A 16,165-nucleotide genomic window follows, 5' to 3' on the forward strand; every position below is an offset into this window, starting at 1 on the left:
GAAACAGTGCAGCCGGCATTATTCCTTTGGCGCAGTGGTTGGGAAGCCCAGGCCCTCTGTCTATGTCCGTTGACAAGTAGTGCAATAGGAAGACACGTGACTAGCCATGTGGCGTATGGCAGATTGGCCTATTTAGAAAAAGTGAACCTTACTACCGGAGGACCCAGCAATACCTCTTCTGGGCATAAACCCAGAAGATCTTCCAGCTGGTAATAAGGACACATGCTCCACTATGTTCATAGCAGCCTTATTTATAATAGCCAGAAGCTGGAAAGAACCCAGATGTCCCTCAANAGAGGAATGGATACAGAAANTGTGNTNNATTTACACAATGGAGTACTACTCAGCNATTAAAAACAATGAATTTATGAAATTCTTGGGCAAATGGATGTATCTGGAGGATATCATCCTTAGTGAGGTAACCCAATCACAAAAGAAGTCACTAGATATGCATTCACTGATAAGCAGATATTAGCCCAGAAACTTAGAATACCCAAGATACATTTTGCAAAACACAAGAAAACCAAGAAGGATGACCATTGTGTGGATACTTCATTCCTCCTTAGAATAAGGAACAAAATACCCATGAAAGGATATAGGTACAGAGACAAAATTTAGAGCTAAGATGAAAGGATGGACTATCCAGAGACTACCCCATCCGGGAATCCCATCATCAGCCACCAAACCCAGATACTAATGTACATGCCAGCAAGATTCTGCTGAAGGGACCCTGATATAGCGGCCACTTGTGAGGCTATGCCAGTGCCTGGCAAACACAGAAGTGGATGCTCACAGTCAGCTATTAGATGGAACACAGGGCCCCCAATGGAGGAGCTAGAGAAAGTACCCAAGGTGTTGTAGGGGGCTGCAACCCTGTAGGTGCAACAACAATATGAACTAACCAGTAACCCCTGAGCTCTCTAGCTGCATATGTAGCAGAAGATAGCCTAATCAGCCATCATTGGGAAGAGAGGGCCCTTGGTCTTGTAAACTTTATATGACCCAGCACAGGGGAAGGTCAGGGCCAAGAGGTGGGAGTGGGTGGGTAGGGGAGCAGGGGCGGGGGTGGAGTATAGGGAACTTTCGGGATAGCATTTGAAATGTAAATAAAGAAAATAATAATAAATAAAAAAGTAATAAAAATTTAAAAAGAAAAAGAAAAAGTGAACTTAAAATTTTGTTCTGAGAAAGTTCTGTAATCTGAAATTTTTTCTTATTTCTGTTTAAAACTACATCAAATCATTCTAAAATCATATTATTTAACATATAAATGTATTGTTACACATGAAATAAAGTATGTTTTTAGATATTTAATAAAGATAATAGCTTCAAACAAAATGGTATTATTGTGAATTTCTTATCTATGCCCACACTATGTTCTTGGTGACTTACTTTCTTCTAGAGTGCCTTCTTTCTTTTATTCCTGATGCACACAATCTATATAAAACGTCTTTTGAACTGAGCATGGCAGCACTTGGGAGGCAGGAGCTGGTGAGTTCAAGGCCATCTAAATCTACATAGTGAGTGCCTGGCCAGCAGGAACTACAGAGTGAAACCCTATCTCAATAAAGAATAAATTATAATAACTTTTAATAAATTCCAACTCTGTTTCATTTTAGATTCTCCCAAAATGATTTTCCGTGTCAGTCCCAAGGATCTGATTTTACGTGAGTTGACACCCTAAGAGATGAAGGGAAATGCCCGAGACTGCTGCAAGTGACAGTATGTGTCTCTATCTCTGCAGCCATGACAGACAAACGGACAGTCTGTAAGTCCTAGACATACACAGGCACAGCACGGCTTCTGCCACACTCTAACTGCTCAAAGGTCAATATGATTTGGCCCAGCTTCAAAGAAAGAAGCCGCAAGAGTCTCCTGTTCACCGGAGAATGGTCACAGCAGTTGCAGAAATATTTTAAGATTGCCTGTTCCTCTAGCTCTACTGGCTACATTCATTGGCTTGTGTAATAATTACTCCTCATTTTTCCCTACTCCCATGATCCCCTTTAAATGTTTGAAAATTTAAGATTTCAGGTACTGTACTCGGTTTTTATGCGTTCTTAGCCTAGGCCTACATGTTTCCTGCTGTGCTATGCTACTCTGTGCTTCCTGTTTGGTTAACATTTTATTTCCTGTGCTCTGTCAAAAGGCTTGGTCAAAGTTGTAAACTTCCATTATGACGTAGGAACTATGTTCTATATTCAAATCTGCCAGCAGCCTTGGGGAAGAGTAAGAGCTATTAAATGTAATACAGAATATGAAACTGAAGTTCCGTCCCTTTTGTTGGCATTGTTTTGTTTTGCTTTGGTTTGGTTTGTTGACACTTGGCAGCTCAAATTGGCCTGAAACATTGTGTATCCTACCTTGAACTTGTGGCAATTCTCTTGCTTCAGCTTCCCTCTTGCTGGAATTACGGGTGTTAGACACCACACTGGGACTGTCTTTATACTGATAGAATTTGTCATGTGTGGTGGATGAGACATGCCTACAATCCCAGTCCTTTGGATATGGACACTTGAGGATCAAGAGTTCAAGGCCAGCCTCAGCTACATAGCAAGTCTGAACCAGCTTGTGCTGAGATTCTCTTTAAAAAAAGAAAGAAAGAAAGAAAAAGAAAGAAAGAAAGAACTTAATGGCCATTCTAAAGAAATATATGTCCCAGAGGACACTATTTGCTGGGAGGTCAGGTGTCAGTCTGCTTACTTGCTCTAGCTTTTAGCTAGACCACTGAGGATACAACACACTCTGACCTCCACACACATGTCATGACACATACATGCATGTAAAATAATAAATTTAATGTAAAAACCCTCAGAATCTTCCCAGATTTTTCTTCTCTGAAGTCTCAAGCATGTTGGTTTTATCTTTAACTAGTGATCTTAAGATGACGTTTATAGTTTGTCATATCAGATACAGTAAAGTCCAATGAATTATGAGTGGAAAAAACCAACCTCTTAGTCTATAACAGAATATGTAAGATTAGGACATTAAATAAGAACAGAACATTGTTTTCTCCAGATAGATGGATGGATACATGGATGCATGGATGGGTGGGTGGAAAAATAGATGGATAGATGGCTCATCAAGTCGTTTGTTCTGCCCATATGTTCATGCCATGAGGCCATCTCACCTGCCTCGTGGCCAGCTCCTTCTCTGGGCTCTTCTCCCCAGAACAAAAGCCCAGCCTTTCGATCTCCTCTACCCAGTCACTGGCTGTTCAGACTTTTATTAACCAATCAGAGATAATTGGTGAGCATTCCTTATAGCACACTGATACAGGTGATTCTTCAATATTCATGACAATGCCTGTGTCCAGACTGTAACTAAATCTCTGGGCACAGAAATCAGCATCTAAATACACAGAGCACAAGACCGTCTTCCAATATCTGCTCCTTTTAGTCCAATAAAAGACTCCCTTTTCATATTAATAAACCATAGACAATAACAATAATTATTGAACTATCAGGTAAGAGTTGTATTCATAATTGTTCTGGTTTAAGCATTCAAGAGATAGATGAGAAGGTGGAAGCACTAGAAGACTCGATGGTCATGCACTACAAGCAGCAGCCCAATGGGCTGGAGTGCCAGAAGAAGACATTTGAACCACAGTCTCTCAAAACTGTTCTCAGGATGAACTTAGAAAAGCTTTGAGCACAAACAGTGCTGACTGAGGTGTATATACCAAAGTGTCATACACTATTTGACAGAGGGAAGATCTTCTGTATAAAATCCCTGTAGCACAATGGCAAAAGGCAAAACAAAAAATATGTGCATACTACATTCGCCCTTTAGTGAGACACACATGTATAGACCCAGGAACCCCCTTGCTTGATGCTTCCTCACTGCTGAGGTTGTCGGGAAGTATAGACATTTTCCCTATAAGCTGGAGGGAAAAGGAAAAGTCACACTTGTGTTAAAGATTCTATGTCCAGTTAGAATGTTACAGAAGAGTCAAATTATCTTGGGCTATTTTTATTCTTCTTAAATATATATAAAATTAGCCGGGCAGTGGTGGAGCACAAATTTAATCCCAGCACTTGGGAGGCAGAGGCAGGCGGATCAGAGTTCAAGGCCAGCCTGGTCTACAGAGTGCGTTCCAGGACAGCTAAGGCTACACAGAGAAACCCTGACTGGATAAACAAATGTATATATAATTCATTTTCCACACCTGTGTCCAACCTAATATCCTCATAACTGTCTAAAACTTTAAAATGCATTTTTAACAGACTTCTACCTAAGAAGTCCCTCAGACAGCACCTGAGGCTTGCACCTCCCACTCTGTGACCAACGGACCAGATACAGATGAAGCACCTAAGGGTGTTCCGTGTCCTCACTTGTGAAATATGAGCTGGACTGAATGGAGCCAGGTGTTCAGGCATGGTGGCACATCCTGCCCCACAAGCTCAACATTGGTTTGGGCCACAATGAGTTCAAAGGCTAGTTACAGCAACTCTCTGTCCAGGGAGGTCTGAACAGATGTATCTCACATGACCTCAGATGCCACTCCTGTTACAGAAATAAAGTCACACTGTGTCACACTCACAAGCACTGCTATATACACAAAACTGACTTCGTCCTCTAGGCCTTACCTAGGATAAGCATGCAGACCGAAAGTCAGAAGTTTCTGGATGGTTTATGACTGCCTTTAGGAGTTAGTTCTTGCGTACGCAGTTTCTCTGGGACTTCACTAACCCAGTGTTTCAGTTCCTTTCAGCCTAGGTGAGTGGGACAGCTTTCTCGGAGCTGTTTCTCACCTTGGGGACTGTCCCTCTTTCCTAAGCTTGCTTTACAAAGGGTGTGTGCCCTCCTTGTTGGACGGGAGAAATTACAGACAAAGCCCTACGGCAGGGTTTAGGTGATGCCTTCTGAATGATCACTAACTTTTGAAGTAGCCATACATAGTTCTTGCTGCACCCAGAGCATCTCAGACTTGCACTTGTATCCAGTTCCTACCCCCAATTCTCTAAATCCATTCAGTCACCAAGGTGGATAGCTTCTCCTAGATCCTTTCCTGAATATTTTCATTCTGTTTCATTTTGACATTCATTCTGTTTAATGCTGGCTGGCTGAGGCTTGCTTTGCTTCACTACAGTGACTTCTACATCAAGTGTTTCCGCTTCCCATCTGGTTTTCCTCAGACGCATCCTCTGTTACAGCACTCCTTGGTTTAAGAGCTTGTCACATTTCTCTCTGGATACAACCTGTACAGTGGATCTCAGTCCCATATAACTGAAGGTATAGGTTGGGTCACATAAATTTGGCAACAGTCAAAAGTTTCTGAACTTTTAAATTTTTCTGAACTACATAAAATTAATTCAAATTAAACCTCATAGAGACTCCGCTATGTTTCCGAGGAGCTCACCAGCACTGGATCACAGGAAGTCCCTGCAGCCTTGTGTCTGGAACACACATACGCTAGCCACTAACGAGTGCTATCACACAACGCCAAGCCATGCCATCAAACAACGCCAGGCCAGAATCTGCAGCCGAAACTGTTTGGACTTTACCTGTGCTTTGATTGAGTGGATCCTTATAGAACAAAATAGAAACGAGGATTTTTAATATCTCCCTACTAGCATTCCTCAGCATTAATGCATACAGTTCGTATATATTTGGATTGTACTGTGCTAGAACACCTGATTTTTAAGAACTGCTGTGTATCTAGACACACTGCCCTGCCTGTAACTCGGGTCTCGTTGAAGGCAGACACAGAAGATCAGGAGTCACTGCTGACTTTGGAGCCAGCCTGGACTACACAAATGGAGCCAGCCTGGGCTACACAAAACTCTTACATTTTTTTTCTTTTTTCTTTTTTTCGTTTCTCTCTCTCTCTCTCTCTCTCTCTCTCTCTCTCTCTCTCTCTCTCTTTTAATATTTGAGTTGCTAATTTGAGTTTCATTTAAAAAATCATTAAAGTAACTTTGATCTTGTTTAGGATCAGAATTTCTAACAATTTCTAAAACAGCCCCACACACGCGTCTGGTACTTTGCATTACATATTTATAAAGCAGCATTTTCAGCATTCAGTTATAAAGGCACAATGTTCATCAACTTTGAAAAGCACTGAAACCATTCTATATTCTGTGATATTCAAGATTTAATTAATCCTGTAGCGAGCTGGTATGGAATTCACCATGGATCTCACTGTGGCCTCCAATTTGTGGTAACCCTGTCTTGACTTTTCAAATGCTGAGATTAAACCTGTGACCCACCATACCTGGATAAGTCTTACATAGCACGAACTGTCCACTGAGCTCTCTTCTCGGTAAGGTTGACATTCAGCTCCTGATCGCCATGCTTCCGCCCCCACATGGAGAGAGTACAGGTTTGGGCCAACACACCAGGTAAACATTGGTTTTTTCAAAGATTTGTGTATTTCTTATGTATACAGTGTTTTGCCTGCATGTATGCCTTCAGGTCAGAAGAGGGCATCAAATCCCATTACAGATGGTTGTTAGCCACCATGTGATTGCTGGGAATTGAACTCAGGACCTCTGGAAGATCACTCAGTGCTCTTAACCACTGAGCCATCTCTCCAGGCCAAGAATTATTTTAAAATAAGTTTCTCTGACATTTGCTATTAATAAATGGTTTGTAAACCTCTTTTGTGTGTGTGTGTGTGTGTGTGTGTGTGTGTATACAATAAAAATATAATAAATATGTTACTCAAAAAAGAGCACCCCCCCATGAAATAAAATACTCCATTGCCAGTAGATTTTTTTCCCTATTTCCTTCTTTTCCTAATTTAATATATACCCATATTAATCAACATTATCTACTTTACCAAACATAGTAGTTCAATACAGGGGAGTTAAAAAAAAATCTCTACCTTTTTTTTTTAACTGTCTGCTCTACAATCACTCAGGCTCCTGTCTTTTCTCAGCCATCTCTAGAAGCCTGCCTCAGCAAAAGAGATGGAATTACAACATAGGATCAACAGCTGTAGTAGGATCTACAGGTTAGCTTAACATAAGACAAAACTGCTTCCTACAAGCCTCTGGCTGAGGGCAAGTGAAACATATCTCTGATGAAGAAACGCAGAGGCTTACCTGGCCATGCAGAGACCATGATGGTGAAGACAGCTTTCCCAGGGTGAGGCTTAGTTGTTGACCCTGTGACCTCTCCAGATACGGGAGACTCAACTGCATAGCTGTTACAGTGAGGAACTGTATTCAAACTCTCCCCGGTTAAATAAAAAGAAAAGGAAAGGTGAGAGACAGAGTGCAACAGAGCAACTATTAAGTTACAAGTAGAAATTTTGGTGAGACAAGGTAATGAGACGAGGTCTCACTATTTAGCCCAGGCTGGCCTCAAATTCACCGTGGAACCCCATCTGACTTCACCCTACGGCAGTCCTGCCTTAGCCTCTCAAGCAACACCATCTCCGGCTTTGAAAATTATGAAAAAAAATAAGCTGCTGGGCTTGCTAGCACGTTTTCAGCCCATACCAAGCATGTTATATTAGGGATCTTGTTCAGTCTTATGGTGAGCCTATGAAGCAGGTACTGTATTATAGCCCCAGTTTACAGATTCGCAAACAGAGGTGAAGTGACACCTGTAATGATCCACAGTTATTTATCTCAGTCTCACACAGATTCAAAGCCCAGCCTTTAAGATAGGACAAAGGTAATCAACGGATCTTTTCCCACAGCTTCCGTTCTGTACTAAAAACCCTTACTTTGCCTGACTTCTTATTCACCCATAAGTCTTGCCTTTGAAAACAGGTAGGACCCAGGAAGGGATGCCTCAGGACTAGAACGCGAACTACCTCTTCTACTCCCAAACAGAGCCTCTGCTGAGACACGGCTGTGCTACGTCTTTTTCAGCTCATACTAGAAAAAGAGATGCTATCTAGCTGAGGTGTAGAAGTGTAGGAAGCACAGCCTGTCGTTTCTGATCCGGTCTTTGATAGATTTGGACTCTCTGATAGGCAACAATTAACCTCGTGCTCGCTCTCCAGTTACCTCCAAGCACTCCTAACCCCTGAGAACTTTTCCTCTTTCCCCCGTTACCACAGTTATCAGCTGTGTTTTAAATTTTATACGAGTTCCGAAGTGGTACAATGTCATCGATAGTATTGCTGCAATTTTAATTACTTCGAAGTTTTGCTTTTGTTTATAATAAAGAGACAGCAATAAAATTTTACTGTCAATTCTGCCACTGCATTTTTTATTGCTTTAAAACATAAGAACACTAAATAATATCTCTAGGTATAAATATTCTTAGAAACTGGACCCTGTTGAGATTTTATAGCATCAAATTGAAATTGTATCAAGGTTGGGCATCACTGTGTAGCTGAGGCCAGCCTCAAACTCATGGCAATCCTTCTGCCCCACCACTTGGGTGTTGGAATTACAGATGTCAGATATCACGCCTGACTCAATGTTATTTTTTATTAACTTCTTTCTTTTCATTCTTCCTTCCTATTGCTGTTAGAGCATTACCTTGACTTACATAAAAGCACATGTTTAAGGTAGATTATGATTTCACTTCAGTAAGTAAAGGGTAATGTCAGATGCATAAGTTATTAAACAATGGGCACTGACCTGATAAGGTGGGGAAGAAATATCTTTGATATTACTGAACATGCCTTAAGCATAGAAAATAATTCTTTTGACAGGGTCTCACTATATAGCCATGGCTGATCTGGGACTCAGTGTAGACCAGGCTGGCTCATACTCATACTATGTAGATCTGCCTGCCTCTACCTACCAAGTGCTGGGACTAAAGGCATGCCTGCACACATACACATACAAACACACATGTGCGCGTGCACACCCTATAATTTTTGATAACACAGCAGCAAAGAAGTCATAATTCAAGAAACTAACAGAGCTAACTAGCAAATGGATTTCTTCTCTGGGTCCATGATCTCAAATAAAATATTAAAAGAATAAAAAAATAAAATTGTTTCATGAGATTTTTGTTGAAAGAACAAAGACATAGCTACCATCAAACTGAAGAGATGAAATTATAACCAAGTTTCAGAATAAACTCCAATATAGACCTCCATAGGCTCAGAACTGTAGTGTAGACTCCTGAAAACAAATGAGTGTGTGTGGTGGGGGGAGTCACAGCTAGGACAGGTGATTATTTATAATCCTGACATTTCCAATCCATAGACATGGCACATCTCTAGGAAGGAGTATTCTGGGCAGAGGGAGAAGAACGAAAGCAGATAAATAAGAAACCATCTTGTTTATACATCTCAGGGTCTATAGAGCAGTTCAAAATGTATAAAATACAAGATATAGTTTGTAAGAAATGAGGCATGGCCTTCTGGAAGCAGCCAGACTATGGAAGAGATTGGAAGCCATGTATTTGAACCCAAGGATGGTTTTAAATCGCAAATTTGGTGTGGCTAGATGTGTGTCCCCACAGGTAACTTGGGCAACAAGAGATCTGAATATATTTTTAAAGGGGACAGAAGTTAAAAACACTTAGAACATCCCAGTGGTTTTAAAGAGACCCAACAAAGATGTCCCAATGACAATGGCAGTCAAAATGAAGAAGAGGCATAGTTGTTGGCATAGCTCAGTGGCAGCCTTAGCATGCTTCCCTAGGATAGCTATGGGGCAACCCAACACAAAACCATGAACACTTACAACAGCATGAGCAGGTTGGTTTTGCGAGTTTTTTTTTTTCAATCTAACTATGCTTTTCCCAAATGTGAACTTTATAGGTGACAGTGTATCATAATAATGTCAAAAGACTGTACTTTTCTCCAAGCCTTAAATTTAATTCCTAGCAACAGAAGAAGAAGGGTTCATCACAATAGGCTATATGGTGAAGGAATACTGTAAGGTAAGCTGAGGTGATAGGAGGGCCAGTCCTGGCTCCCAGGCTGCAGAGACATCTCAGCAAGTAAAGTGCTTGCTGAGCAGCATGAGGAGCAGCGTTTGGACCCAAGAAAAGTCAGATGCAAGTCTGTAATTCCAGAGTGCCTTCAGCTAAAGGGTACAGAGCCAAAACAAAGAGGTCATCTTTCATCCCATACTTACAGAGGTGGTTCTCAACATGTAGATTGTAACTCCTGTGGGACTGGGGGTCAAATGCCCCTTTTACAGAGGTCACATATCAGACACACTGTACATCAGATATTTACACCATGATTCATAACTAGCAAATTACAGATATGAAGTAGTAATGAAAATAACTTTATAGTTGGGGTCACCACAGCATGAGAAACTGTATTAATAATGCTGTATTCCCAGCATTAGGAAGGCTGAGAACCACTGATTTAATAAAGTCTTTTAGAAACGAGTGAGTGGTCAATGCTCTTTAGCAATGGCAACCCCTCCACTCCTTCCTTGGTACAGCAGAGGCCCTGTTCTAGCGCCATCTGCACACTAAAGCTCCACCCTGGCACCGTCCATTTCTGTACTGCCTAGTCCTGACTTTGCCCAGCACAATGAATGGCCTGGGAATCCAACTGCCATGCCAGAGACTGACGAGCCACTGACAGTTCGTCTGCTCCTTCTGCATTTTCAGTCTTACTGTGTAGCCTGCATTGGCCTGGAACTTGTAACAGTCCTCTTCCAGTCTCCTAAGTGCTAGGATTGTAGCTATGAGCCAATAAGCTTGCTTCTCGTTTCCCTTTAGCCATTTCTGTTTCCTAATCTCTTTGGAAGCTAAGGCAGGGTGTACTGTCCTGGAGTGCAGTGATAGTAAGGCGGACTGTGCCTGGCCCGCATTCATCTTTCACTTGTCCTCCTTTTCCCTCCCTCCCAGCCTTAAAGGTGTTAGACATTTGTTATAGGTATGTGTGGCAGAAAAATGGACAGACATGTTTGTGTCTTTCTATAATGCCAGAATGTACTGAGTAAAAATAAATTCACAACCGACATCAGTTTTGTTGGCTACAGTGTCCCAAGTCTCCAGCAGGCAGTTGGGACTCAGTGCTTTTAACTCTAATTATTAGCATTAACTCTCAGACTCACGGTACATACATGATGTGTGTATATATACACATATGTAACAGGATAAATGATGTCTAAGAGAGGCTACAGAATTCTGAGACTTGCCTGAAGTCAAAGACAGAAAGCAGATGCAAGCAACAGGAAGAGTGGGCATGCCTTAGGCTAGAAGTCTTACAAACGCGGGCATGGACCGGTTCACATCCAATACCAGTCCAGGTGACAGGACATTTCCAGGGTCAGTTTGATGTGAGTCGAGGGCCACCTGCGGGAGACTCTTTGCTTAAGCTGGAGACTGAGGCAAAGGCAAAAGGAGTGCTTGATATAACAATTATCCTATGTGGGGCTTGTGATAGGTAACTGGGGGACAATCATCATACCTGTCATGTTTTGGTCTTGGGGTACTACTTCATTTTTAGTCCCAGGTCAGGGGATGGATTACATGTAACATGTCAGTTCATGTGTGCTGTGTTTCTGATTACCATTTGATATATTTAGCTCTTGGTTTATGTCTCACACTGTGCTGGCAGATAATGATTGTTTGCTTGTGCAAGCAAGATGCAGACTCATTCTTTCTTGGCACTCATACTCAAAACAGAGTAACTTTGGTCATGGTTGTTACTTTGTAAATAGAATAACTCAAGACAAGTATGGTGGTTTGAATGAGAACACTCCCATGGGTTCATATAGTTTAATTTGGTCTAAAGTAGGTGGAACTATTTGGGAAGGATTAGGAGGTGTGTCACTGGGGGTAGGCTCTGATGTTTCAAAAGCCATTCCCTGTCAGCTTTCTGCCTCATGGTTGTTGTCTCAAGATGTAAGCTCCCAGCTACTGCTCCAGTGCTCTGGCTTCCATGCTCCCCAAGATGGCCATGAACTAACCCTCTGAAACCATGAGCCCTCAAATCAAATGCTTTCTTTTACAAATTGCCTTGGTCATTCCTGTGTTTTATGACTGTAATAGAAAAGTTACTGAGGTCACTAGGCATAGCCTAAAAGGTGATATTCCACATCATAGACCTGGTCAGAGCAGGCCCAGCCCATTCTCTCAGCATTAGTATGCAGTATGGAAAGTGCCTGGGTCATCCCTGGAAGGGAGCCTGAGGTTGTCTGAGCACACTATAAATCCACACCCTGTACCAGCTAATACTCCATATCCATCATTCTCTCCTCAACCTGCTTCAATTTGGCTTTTATAATGATCCTTTTAAAGGCACACTTCTCAAGTCACAAATGACCTCCATTCTTTATCTATTTCACAGACAGGGTCTCCCAAAAGAGCCTAGGCTAATCTTGAACTTCAGAATGTCTGGCATGAGCCTGCCTTGTCCTGGGATTACTGAAAAGAGCTATGCCATCCAGTTTAATGACCTCCATTTTGCCGTACTCATTTAGAGTTCATTTAGAAAACAATCCTCAGCCATTTCACTTCTAGCAGCTGGACCTGCCGTCAAACATGTCTGTCACCATGTCTTCTGTACAAACACTTGTCTAAATCACCTTTCTAAAATTTCCATCATGACAGCAGTGTAACTGCCCCACCCTCACCCCTAGGTAGCATATACTAACAGTGTACCATACCAGCCTGGGTAAGTCTCCAAATGTACTCGTACATCAACTGCATGACTAAAGTTTCCAGTAGCAACCACCAACTCAGCTCAAACACAGCCTCTACAGAGTGTCCTTCTAGAGAGCCCAGTCACTTTCTACTACCCCCACCACCTTATTTTCTTTATAGAAATGCAGTCATGTAAAGATTCATGTATGCTTGTGTTTTGAGACAGGCTCCCTCGTAGCTCAGGCTGGCTTTATAAACTCATTATATATTAGAGGATGACCTTGAACCCCTGCCACCTCCCAAATGCTGGGGTTACAGACATGCCACCCAGTACTAAAACTACCACCTGTTAGTCTCTGTAAACCCCAATGACAAGCAGCCTTATCGGGTGTAGAGTGACATCTTCCCCTAGCACAAGGTCTAAAACCATCCGTGAGAATTTAAACCTCCTATTTACTTTTTCTTTGAATAAAAACAGTAAGTAGTAACTATGTCATACAGATATGGTTGAATTAAAAGCTAAAGTATGCCTGCATTCGTGTGTGTGTGTGTGTGTGTTCGGTGTTTTGTGGCTCATCCTAGCTTCAAAGTTATGATCCTGTGGTCTTGGCCTCTGGAGTGCTGAACATAGTTCACCCTGTTAATTGTTTTTTTTAATTTATTTTAAATCTTTGTGACTTGTCTATGATTGTGTTTAACTAAAAACACAACTGCTATTTATACTCTTTGTGAAGACACTTTGGAATTAGCAGATTTTAATTATTTCCTTCACTTTGGAGGAGTTGTATAACAGGAATGCTTTGTTTTATGACAGGATAGTATATATTTTAATTATCCAACTCCCTCCCCCCTTTGGCGTTCTTTGAAGCACATGTAGAGGTAAGAGGACAACTTTTGCAAGTTGATTCTGTCCTTCCATGGGTCAAATTCAAGTTGTCAGGCTTGGTAGCAAGCGAAGTTACTCTCTAAGCTATCTTGTTGGCCATGCCAGATGATATTCTCTATTTCCCTTTCATTACTTGTTTTAGTCAGTAAATGACTGGAGAACGCAAGAGGTGGAGCCAGATAACCCTGAGTTATTTTTGTTGTTGAGACAGTCCACCTGCCTCAGCCTCTCGAGTGCTGGGAGTGCGCTACACTGGGCTGGATAATCTTAAATTGTGCAATTCCTTTCTAGAACTCTAAAGTATGGACAAGCTACTCAGCTTCTCCAAACCCCAATCAACTCTAATACTCGTGTATACAATGGCATGCTAATACAGCATAGACTAGAGAACAGGTGCGTATCAGCAACTGAAGGCAAACAAGATTCCGCCTGACCTGTCAAAGCACCAAAGTTCGGTCCAGGCCTCAAGCCGTGGGTATCTCGGTCAATCTCTGGACGTCGTGTACATTTATACAGAATGGGGTTAGCGGCCTCGCAGTGCAGCTGAAAAACTTTGGTAGGTAAAAGACGTAATGTAGATACAGAGGGAAAAGAAGGCTGCGGGGGTCCCCGTATGCAAATCTGCGCCTTACAGCCCATCGCGGGCGCTGGCGCTTCCGCACTTCCCCTCCAGAGCACCCGGACAGCCGTGCTCTCCGGCGCGGGGGCGGAGATTTGCATGTGCGAAATCGGGAAGACGGGGAACCACCGGTCGAAAACCCCGGGCGGGCCTCCGGCGGCCAAGGAGCGCACCCGCTGCACCGCCCGGCCCGCCTCCGGCCGCTCGACCAGCATGACGTCACGAACACGCCCCTCGGCTTGAAGCGGCGCTCTCCAGGACTCTGGAGGAGGGGGATTTCTCAGGGACCGGCGGCTTCTCACGCGCGGAGCCGTCGCCGCGCGCCCCCGGGAGCTCCCGGCGAGAGCGCGCAGGCTGTGCCGGCTCCGGAGGAAGTAAGCGCCCCGGCCCGAGCCGGGTCGCGCGCCCGCCGCGAGGCTCCGCCCCCTCCCCCGCCCCGGGTAGGCGGTGGCGCGAGTGACGTGAGCAGCGGGAAATCCCCCCCGTTCTGCCGGGCGGTCCGCCCCGCCCCCTGCCCCTGCCGCGGCATCCTGGCAAGGCGACGCCAGGACACCAGTGACCCGAGCGCGAAGATTCGGGGGTGGGAAGGTGTGAGCCGCAAACCCAGAGGAGCCGGGAAAGAAGAGGAGGCCCGGGGGTGGTCCGAGGACAGGCGTCCCGGCTGCAGAGGCTGCTCAGCCTCCTCACTGGTTGGCTGGCTAGTTGGCTGACTGCCGGGCTAGCTGGCTGCCTGCCTGCCTGACCGACTGCCTGCCTGCCTGCCTGCCTGCCTGACTCACTGAGTGACTGGCTGCCTGCCTGGCAGCCTCTGGCCGGACGCTGGAAGCTGCAGCGAGCGGCGCGCGGAGCCGAGCCATGGCCTCGAGTGAGTACCGGGGCGAGCCTTCGCGAGTCACGGGAAGGAGCTGTCGGGGGCTCCGTTTGGGGTTGGGACGGTCTGCCTTTCAAGTCTTCTCATCTGGCAAATTGTCAGCCGTTTAAAAAGTTGCCCGCTCCGGGGTTTGCGTGTGAAATCAAAGCGGCGCACTGTAACCTGATCTTCTCCTAATAGCCAGAACCTTCAAAATTCCCAACGGTGAGCTTTTAGGATCCCAGGGGGTAATCTCAGTAAAGGAGAGCGGAGAAGCCTCGCTTTAAAGACTCGGTGGTATGGAGACCCAGTTTTACATTTTTTGAACAAAAAAGAGGAACCTCCGGACCTCAGGCGAGCTTTCTTTTTTTAAGTCCTATCGTGCTAGCGGCTGACACTGGGACAGAATGTGGCGTGGCTGTGAAAGTCCTCAGTGGCGTTTTAATTCGTTCCAAGCGAAAACCCTACCCCCACCCCCACGAGCTAAAGGTGTTGCTTGTCTAACTTACCGCGTAGAGACCTCGACCCCTTCAACCCCCAACCCCAACCCTGCACGCGCGTTTTGTTAGCAGCAAGAGACGATATTTTGATTATGTTTTAAAGTAACTGGAAGGGTTGAAAATGTCATCATTTAATGTCAGTGTTTATCTGCCACTAGTAAGTTTTGGATCGTCTGCTTTGAGGGGGACACATTTATAAGAAACAGTTTACAGGGCAAGGGAGTTTAGTATGACAGTCGTGCTATCTGTAAGGCAAGTACTTGAAGCAGCCGAGACGGTGGTGGGCACTTCCCTGGCCGTGGGAGCTAAAATGACACCTTCGGTCTGTAGCAGGACTCTGACCCTTATCTTCCCAGTTACCCTCGGTAGAAGGCAGCCGACGTCTGGCAGAGAAGAGGAAGTAGAAAGCTTAGTGAACTCTTTAAGAGTTGAGCAGAACAATATCATAACTCCTGCTGTAAAGGAAACTGGGGTGTTTCACATGACACTTGATTTCAGTTTGTCTGTGGTTTTCATGAGAAAACAAGTGTAGTTTAAAATATTTCAACTTTCTCTTTACCCATTTAAATGAAGCCAGGCTTTCAGATGCTCTAGTAAATTCGTAAATTTAACTCATGTTCAGATTAGAAGCACAAAAAGGCTTTAAGTATTTAATTCATTGGTAATCAGAAAGAGATTTTTGTATGAAATTTGTAAATAGTGGCAAGCTTTGTTAAAAACAGTTCTGCCCTTGTCTACCTAATAGAATCTTATTATATAGTGGATGAATGCAATACTTGAAATTTTTCAACAGAAAAATCACTTATTAAAGAACTGTAAGACAGACATGATTTTAA

General features: G+C 43.7%; 1 protein-coding gene across 1 annotated transcript in view; it reads left to right on the top strand.

The window, feature by feature from the left end:
• Nucleotides 1-14,512: 14,512 nt before the first annotated feature.
• Rel (REL proto-oncogene, NF-kB subunit) overlaps nucleotides 14,513-16,165 on the top strand; it is a 29,491-nt gene continuing 27,838 nt past the window's right edge. Inside the window, exon 1 of the mRNA XM_021211025.2 lies at nucleotides 14,513-14,844. Within this exon, the coding sequence (XP_021066684.1) occupies nucleotides 14,835-14,844 (10 nt within the window). The 5' untranslated portion in view covers nucleotides 14,513-14,834. The remainder of the gene's footprint in view (nucleotides 14,845-16,165) is intronic.

Source organism: Mus pahari, chromosome 13, assembly GCF_900095145.1.
Source record: "Mus pahari chromosome 13, PAHARI_EIJ_v1.1, whole genome shotgun sequence".
NCBI lineage: Eukaryota > Metazoa > Chordata > Mammalia > Rodentia > Muridae > Mus > Mus pahari.